This window comes from Helicoverpa armigera, chromosome 12, assembly GCF_030705265.1.
Source record: "Helicoverpa armigera isolate CAAS_96S chromosome 12, ASM3070526v1, whole genome shotgun sequence".
Classification (NCBI taxonomy): Eukaryota; Metazoa; Arthropoda; class Insecta; order Lepidoptera; family Noctuidae; genus Helicoverpa; species Helicoverpa armigera.
The window spans coordinates 7,494,349-7,502,830 of NC_087131.1; the positions used below are offsets into that span (position 1 = coordinate 7,494,349).

General features: G+C 34.8%; 1 protein-coding gene across 2 annotated transcripts; it reads left to right on the forward strand.

The window, feature by feature from the left end:
- Positions 1-273: 273 nt before the first annotated feature.
- LOC110384021 (leucine-rich melanocyte differentiation-associated protein) lies at positions 274-8,344 on the forward strand. Of its 2 annotated transcripts, none has more exons than XM_064037259.1 (6): positions 274-467; positions 4,455-4,540; positions 5,088-5,229; positions 5,759-5,898; positions 6,957-7,165; positions 7,519-8,338. In XM_064037259.1, the coding sequence occupies exons 1-6, from the start codon at positions 417-419 to the stop codon at positions 7,581-7,583; spliced, it is 693 nt and encodes a 230-aa protein (XP_063893329.1). In that variant the 5' UTR covers positions 274-416; the 3' UTR covers positions 7,584-8,338. The 2 variants fall into 2 exon arrangements, with proteins under 2 accessions (XP_063893329.1, XP_063893328.1); XM_064037258.1 differs by lacking the exon at positions 274-467 and adding an exon at positions 2,448-2,842 and having other exon boundaries at positions 7,519-8,344.
- The last annotated feature ends 138 nt before the right edge of the window (positions 8,345-8,482 follow it).

Sequence of the window (8,482 nt, forward strand, 5' to 3'; positions counted from 1 at the left end):
CAGCACTTCTAGCTAGGGTTTTATAGTTTTCTTTCGCACAACGGACCGTGGGCGAAAAGATATTTGACAGACAGAAGAAGAAAAACAAAAGCGAAACCCGTCATGGCAGGAAAAATAAAAAAGAAAGAAATGAGAAACGACCAAGAAGTTTGTACAGTATACGTTAGTATTAGTAACAAAAACTAACTAGAACTATAATAATTTAACACAACTCTAAAAGATCAATTGTCATTTTAACGTCAATGTCAAACTGCTGTCAACTTACTAATGTAAACAAATTATGTTCTTGAAACAAAGAGACGCTCACGAAGCTCTATGACTTGTTTTCAATAATTTTTCGAAAGCTGGAGTGCTACTGATCTCTTTTGTAGTGTTTGATAATACTATAATTGTTAATATCGTGTGTACAAGTTAATATGGAGGAGAGCCACGTGAATCATTCTGCATTATATTTTGAAAAAGGCCAAGTAAGTATTTATTTATCAATTTATTTTTAATATCATAGATAACATTATTTGCTTAGAGATTTTGAACTTACATTGTAACTTGTAAGATATCCAGTGGAAGTCTCAGGGTGGCAAACCTTTAGACCTCCACTACTCAAATTATGATAAAAAAGTTATCCAAACTTTCTTTAAATTAAATCTACCTACCATAGAAACGAACTCATTGTAACTCAAGCCTTATTTATTATTTTTACTATTATCCAGTTATGTTATTACAATTTATATTTTCTCAACGTTATAATTTTTTCAAATTCATAACATTTTTTAACGCTTTTTAGTTGTTTGTTTTACTAGGATAGTTTTTGATATTAATTGTAAACATGTATTGTTAATATCTATGTAAATTCATAAAATAAAATATTACAATCGTAAAACACGTCCTGCCTAAAGGTTCATAATAAATAACAAATGAATCAGAACTTTTCCACTTTAATCAAGTTTGCAAAAGAACTGCCTTGCATTGCGGTATCCATAGTCATGCTGTCTGTTGCGAGTATTCTACAAATGATTCAGGATCCTCGCCTTATTAGTTATTGATAAAAATACAAGAACAAATGCACTCTCTGTGCAACTAGAAATGAGTTTGCAATGTTAAATTAATGTCAATGTGTGTCCTTATTTTGTATGCTCTTTAAACTTATTCCCGTGGTACACATTCAAAATATATTTCTTAAGTTCCTAATTAAGAAATTGCAATGGCATTTGACAGTGATTAGCGTTAAGTCCTAATTGTACATGGCTAATTAAGTGTAATGAACCATATTGTAACCGCATTCCTATGCTCATGTGTGCCATGAAATCACTTTATCAACACCGACTGCCTCGATGGTCTAGTGGTCGCAAGCGCGGCTGCTGTGCCAGAGGTCTCAGGTTAGATTCCCGGGTCGGGCCGAAATCGCTTTGTGGGTTTTCTTAAACTTTCACAAAGCAGCCCGTAGTCTGAAAGTTGGTGATTGATTCACCCGTGCATCGGAGAGCACGTAAATGTCGGTCCTGCGCCTGATCTCTTTCCGTTTGCACTATAATATGTCCTGCGCAGCTGGCTGATCTCCTTACATGAAAACAGCGGCCGTGGCCGAAACCGGCCGTGGACGCCATTATTATTATCAACACATACATTTTATACAAGATCCCAAGTCCATACCAATCTTCAACAACTGACCCTGTTCAAGGTCTGCCTAGCGTTTGCTACTATGAATTCCTACCTACCCTTGGTGGTGTTTAGACCATTTTTAGCCAATCCTGAAACTGTACCTAATCTCAGGCTTCATGTTCCCATAATCGCGGTCTATCCTATGCTGGGTTGCAACAGACGCTCCCACTATGTCGCTATGAGATCGCAGCTTAGGCCTAAACACCAAACTTCCGAATGCAGCGGCAACTGAGTTTCACTCCCGGACCATGCGTAACTCGGACATTTCTGTGCTATTGCCTCCAAAACCCATAGCGAAATGGTGGTTATGGTAGTATCTTTAAGGAGTTTAGTAATAAAAATAGCTCTTGTAACGCCTTAAGTCTTTCTGAAATGATAACTGTTCTACTTATGAACGGTTTCACGCTATGGATAATACGAAACGCACTTGACATACTTCAGTGGAATCTTGTCAAGAAATATAGCCTATGTAGGTACAACAAGTATGCACTAATTAAATTATGTGCGGATGCCATAAATACGATGTCATGAAGGTGATGCAGTACATTCTTCTAATCTTTCACAAATGTTCAGTTAAAAGTGTATCGCGACAGTATCTTATAACAATGTGATGTTAACAAGAGTATTGAGTACCTATAAGAATAGCAATTAATTAATTTTATCAAAGCATTAAAGTGCGTGATTTTCTAAATCGTGCACTCGGCATCTGTATACGGAAGTTATTTTAAAGTATGTAATTGACAAGTCGCACTACAAGATAGAACCTATTGTAAAACATAAGTTTTCCAATGTTGGCTGAAAAGTATGTGAAAAACGTTTATCGTAATTAGCATTACCGGCATTAGGTACAGTGTTGTTTCTGAAAATGCCATCGTACATCGATACAGTGTCTAGAAAACTGTCGGCGAATTTCGGAAATGTTTTAAATGTCGGTATTATAATTCTAACGTACTTCGAATCGTACTTGTTTCCCTTAGCCATTTTTAAGTTATTGATAGTGGTGACAAAGTATGGCGGCGTAATATCTCGGTTAAGAAAAGAGGAAGACTTGAAAAAAGTGGTGAAAACACGTTACAAATATAAGTTACAGCTTCTGACAATAGAAAATTATGTGTTGCCGGATAATAGAACAGTCGAACGCATTTCTAATGTTAGTATGAGTATTGAAGAAGAAGAAATTCAGGTGAGATTGATAACAGTGGACAATCATAATGTTATGTCATTGGTTAATGTTTCTCTGAATGTAAAATAAACTTCTCGTATCGATTTTCCCTCAGAATTCTAGACAAATGTACCTACCTAAGTAAATCATACACAAGATTAACGTTTGTACCTAAGTGAAGCTTGTCCCCAAGATGACCTCATATCGTTACTAAATAAGAACGATAACCGACCTACAATGTTACTGGGCAGGGCTAACCGGTCTGACTGCATTTATGTATTCATTTATACACAAACCAAACAAAGAGCAAACAAGATGTTTGGCTAATCAAATCTCAAAAATATTTTCATTAACATACCTAATATGACATCACTACTATTTTCGGTTTCATATTATACAGCCTTGTAAGTCTGGTAATTTAGTAATTGCCCATATTTTGCCAGTTAACTATAGGCTAACGCGTAAACCTACTTTTGCGTCAAAAAAGATTTTACGTCCAAAAATCTAATATCAGTAAAAAAATATAGCTATGTATGAAGGAACGAATAAACCTGGACATAACTTGATCTTAGGGTCGTAATACTATAGCGGTACTACAGTTATGTATCGCTCATACGCATCTGTAACATCGTGGGTAATAAATAAGTTGTTATGAGGCAAATAAAATGACCCGTACTCGCAGTAAAGATAAAGCAAGTACAATACGTGCAAATAAAACTGGAAAGTGACACGGCCGTAAAGTCCTTCCAGAATATGTAACTTTACCTTGAGTTAAGGATGTTAATTTTTTACGACATCTTCGAGCTTTTAGGGTGTTATAAAAGCTTTACTAACAATTAGATACGGCCTCCATGATTCTTACTCTTTTTTTTCATCTAATTTTGTAGATTAGGCGCAATGTCCATCTTTTACCTTATTTATCATTTGAACAGATTGATTCTTGCACATAAGTACTCAACCAAAGATTAAGTGGCATGCAGTCTCTTAATCTTGAATCCGAACCGGTTTGAAAAACTTTTATACCGTAGATCTATACTTGGCAAGGCGCGACTATTCAATTATTTACATCGATCCCAATAAATAAACATTTATAATTCTTATCAATACTTAAATGGATATATCTTTGTATTACTTGATTGCGTTTATGTAACATATCATCCTACAAGTACCTACCTAAGTGGCCTGTAAATGCAATTTGTGATCATGGTATCTTATCAACGATATAGTTGAAATCAAACAACATAAATCAATTACATACAATAATCTCTATGTAATTTCGTGGGTATAGTAGGTACCTAGGTAGTATAAAAAATCTAAAATCTATCTATTGGCCCGAATCGCAATTATCTTTCCCTGGAATCCACGAGTTTTGATTTTGACCCCTGCAAAGAAAGGCTGTTCTGAATTCAGGTATTGTTTGTTTGTCTATTTAATGGTTCTACTGACGTATACAATATCTTTAACAGCGTTTCTGAAAGGACACTGCAGGCCAATAGAATAATTTTATCGTCTGTAACAGATTTCACACATTCCTATGTGTGAAAACAACAAACCGCCATACAACAAGTTAAAATGATATCGTAATAAGTAATTTACCTTAGAAATATATTATGTATATTATTTATTGTTTTAGTTGAGCTACTGCGGACAGGATTGCAGAAGAATACCTCCAGCGCTGCAAAAAATGTATGGCGGCAAAGTGAGGTGTTTGGATTTAAGGTAAAGGGACATGCACAAAATACCTACATAATTAACAAACAACTGAAGTGAGGCATATTTTCCTCAATTAATACCCAAAATTCAATAAAAACTCCCCTGCTAAGCCGTTGGTAGACTGGTTGCGTTGGCAGGGCAGAGTTGTAAAGCACAGACTTTTTTCAATCATGTCCTTAATTCTTTGTCAGTTAATCAACAGCACATCCCTGTATGTCTTTAGATTATGATTTATCCATATAAGACTGTCCTACATTCATTATCGTTTAAGTATTATATTAAGTCTCGATTCGTAGATATAATAGGTAATAGACCGATATAATGAACCTAAAATAGGTACGTCAGATATAATGCACCTAGAGAAATCCTTTTGATCAATGCAAAACTGACAAGTATCTAAATGTTAAGCTCCTTTTCGGGCGGTATCTATACAAGAAACAACCATTTCGCATCTAAACGCCAGGTTTCTAAGCTGCATTAAAGCTATAGGTATCTGTAACAGAGTATCCTACAAACATAAATCCAATGTTCTAAAATATCAAAATGCTTGCAGCTATAACAGTATCGAGACGCTCAAAGGATTGGAACAGTTCGGTCGACTAGAGGAACTTATATTAGACAACAATAAGCTGGGTGATGCTATAACGTTCCCATACTTATCCAATTTGAGGACACTTTCGCTCAATAATAACGAAGTGAGTACAATTTTAGTCTCATATTTTTTTTTCCTAGATTTCAGATTAATTTGTTTATGAACGCCACCCACAAATAACCACAGGCAAACCTTGTGATTTCACTTATTCAATTTGGCTAGCATCCTGATTTGGGTACATCAAGAAAGAAGAAGAAATAATGGACTAATCGTACTAGTAACAGTACTATTTTTCCTACATTCAGATCGAACAGAAAGTTTCGTAAATAAGTTGTACACATTCTGTTAATAAGTTGGGTACAAGGAAACTTCGATCAATTTAACAAAAACAAAGGCGCCTTATGGAAAAGGTTCAGATTGCTAAAACAAGTTTATAAGGCACTTAACAAATTACGAACATAAAATCATGATTAAATTAATTAAAACTCACGTCAAACATTACTCAATCAAGTTTTGTTCGACAAGAAAATTAAATGTTTTAATAAAGGGAAGAAAATTAACTGTCTATCAGCTGACTTGTATTGTCACTATCAGGATAGTAACGGGTAATTAAAGCCGCTGTCTTTTTTCAGATAATAGACTTGGAAGAACTGGTTAATAAAATATGCAAGCATTTCCCTTCACTGACGTACTTGAGTCTACTGAGTAACAAAGCGTGTCCCAACCAACTGTCAGATAGCGACAAAGATGGTTCGGATTACCAAAGATACAGGTAGGTAAATTAAATTTAGGATTCTTATATCACATTCTTGTCCCTACGGCGAATTAATAAAATCAAGGAACATCTCTAAACAGAGGAAAACATGTAAGTCGTCATACCACAATTCATTATTTCAAATATACGAAATCGTTGGTAGGTATTTCATAATTGAGCTTCAAAAAATATGTCTTGACTAGCTGTTTTCTGCGGCTTCACCCGCGTCCGAAGGATTCCTTCTTCCGGATAAAAAAATACTCCTTCATTGCTCCATCAGTTTCTGCCAATGAAAGTCCCGTCATAATCAGTTTACCAATTTCAGAGATTAGCCGGAACAAACAGAATGACAAGTTTTTAATATTTTTGTTTCGGAGTATGTAAAATGCTTTGCAGATATGTAGAGATTTGTATAGGTGCCTACTGATATCGATACGTGTATGAGGAATGTCGCCACACGAATACTTCATGCCACAAATTAAATTCCTATTCAGGCATTCGAGTGCTACCAGAAATTAATGTTTACATTTCGATGGTTCATTTCGAAGCGAAAAGGTATTTTTATTAAGTGGAACAATGTAAATCGCGCACATAATAAGATCAGATTATGTGTATGGTATGGTGTAGGTAATACCTACAACAAAAAATAATTCCAAGATAAAAAAAAGCGAAAACAAAAAACACTGACGTCTAGATTGAAGCTTGCTATTTAAATTAGCATATTATATAATAGGCTAATTTGAATAATAAAATAGTCTGTTATATTATAGGCTAATTTGACATTATGATTAATGATTTCCCGTGGATTCACCAGCTTCCCGCGACAAATGTTATTCGCCTGTTACTCGGGAATAGTGTAGCTTTTCCAACACAAAGAATTTTTCAAATCGGTTCAGCAGTTTCTCATCTTTCACAAATGTGTACAATCAAACAAAATTCATATAATATACAATCAAACAAAACATGTTTCCTCTTTATAAATATATTAGAATAGATTTAACTTTGACAATATTATTTTCGAATTGGTAATCACACAGAAAACCTACTGTTTTCTATAAACATTTTTTTATATTCAGATACTTCGTGATACACATGATACCGAACTTACGGTTCCTGGATTCCCGGCGCGTTTCGTCAGCTGAGCGTAAGGAGGCGGCCATACGGGGCGAGTTCATGCGAGTGCGCAGGCCTCCCTCCGATGTGTTCGATGCGCCCGTCACACCGGCCCCACAGACAAGGCTGCGACCCCTGCCTGTGGATTTAGGCGCGTTGGGCAAACATAAAGGTATGAACTGTGAAGAGTTTTTGGCTTTACAATGTTTTGTGTGTCTAGTTGCGTAAAGCTCGCGCAGATGTATTATTCGTATAAATTCGAATACAATCCAATATGGGTCAAGCAAGCAATGTAGAAAGCATCTTTCTGAGCAGTTTTTTTGTAACTTGGTTTAAATAAATGTAGGTGAAGCAATTAGCTTTACCTTTTTTCGTTTCTCCTATTTTCTTAGGCGCTCTGTAGGTGCAAAATTAAAGATTGCGCAATGATTTCGTAGACTGAGGGGCCACCTTACTTGATTTCGAATATTATGTCAGAATAAATAATAAACTTCATCTTTACTTAACAAAACTTGTTTGTTTCAGGTGCCTACGGCAAATGCAATTACAAATACACAGGCAAGCATTCGGAGGAAATCGATTCATTTTAAATAGTGACTTATGACCGCATTTACTAAGAGTCTACATACTTACTATTTAACCAAAAGTGCTAATAAATATAACTTTACGAAAAACCTTCTCCAATTATAATCAATTTTGATTTGACTCCATAATTATTGTGCAGCTTACTTTCAGATAAAGCCACATGATAAATATCTCTGTTCAAAAAATCATTCGAATATTTCTTATTTTACGGTAGCTTATTGAATAAAGCTATAACGTAAATTATATTGCCATCTTGGATCAATTTATGGTACAAAAATTGATGAAGCAACTTTTAACAGCCAATATATAGCGAGGCAAACCCAAAATCGTATGCATATTTATTCACTATCTGGCATTCCATTTAAGTATCAATGATATGCATAAAAAATTAAAGTGACATTATTACATACTAACAAAAACAGTTTACAAGGTTCTGCCAAAATGATAATTTTTTGTTTAGGGAACTTGTCGCTCACCAATATTATTTTTTAACAAAGAAGCAAATGGTTTGCTCGCTAATCATGATTGACATTAAAGGTATTTAGGAGCATTTTTATTTAAAATGGTTTCTATCAAGTGCCTTATCTAAGACAATCAATAGTTATTTTTTAAACTATCTCTGATAATCAAAGAAACAAAAAACTACTTCATAATCATGTTCATGGAAAAGCCATTACCTACTTACATTTAAGGACTTTATTTTTGTTATGTTTCTAGTATAAGAATTACACCTGTATTTTTTTTGTTTTATTAAATGTTGTTTTGCAAAAAAGTTGTTTTATAATGTGGAGCAAAGTGTCCAACCCAGTGGAGCAACGTACCCTTTTCCATTCTAGTCTTGTACGAGATAAGCCATGGGGTCAGGAGGTTGCATGCAACCATCGTCTGTTTTTGAAAAAAAAAA

Bases quoted from the DNA above. Each gene is read 5' to 3' on its own strand.
- LOC110384021 (XM_064037258.1), top strand. From the start codon at position 2,525: ATGCCATCGTACATCGATACAGTGTCTAGAAAACTGTCGGCGAATTTC. The intron at 2,843-4,454 runs GTGAGATTGATA...TTATTGTTTTAG, and splicing joins TTGAAGAAGAAGAAATTCAG to TTGAGCTACTGCGGACAGGA. The intron at 4,541-5,087 runs GTAAAGGGACAT...AAATGCTTGCAG, and splicing joins GTGAGGTGTTTGGATTTAAG to CTATAACAGTATCGAGACGC.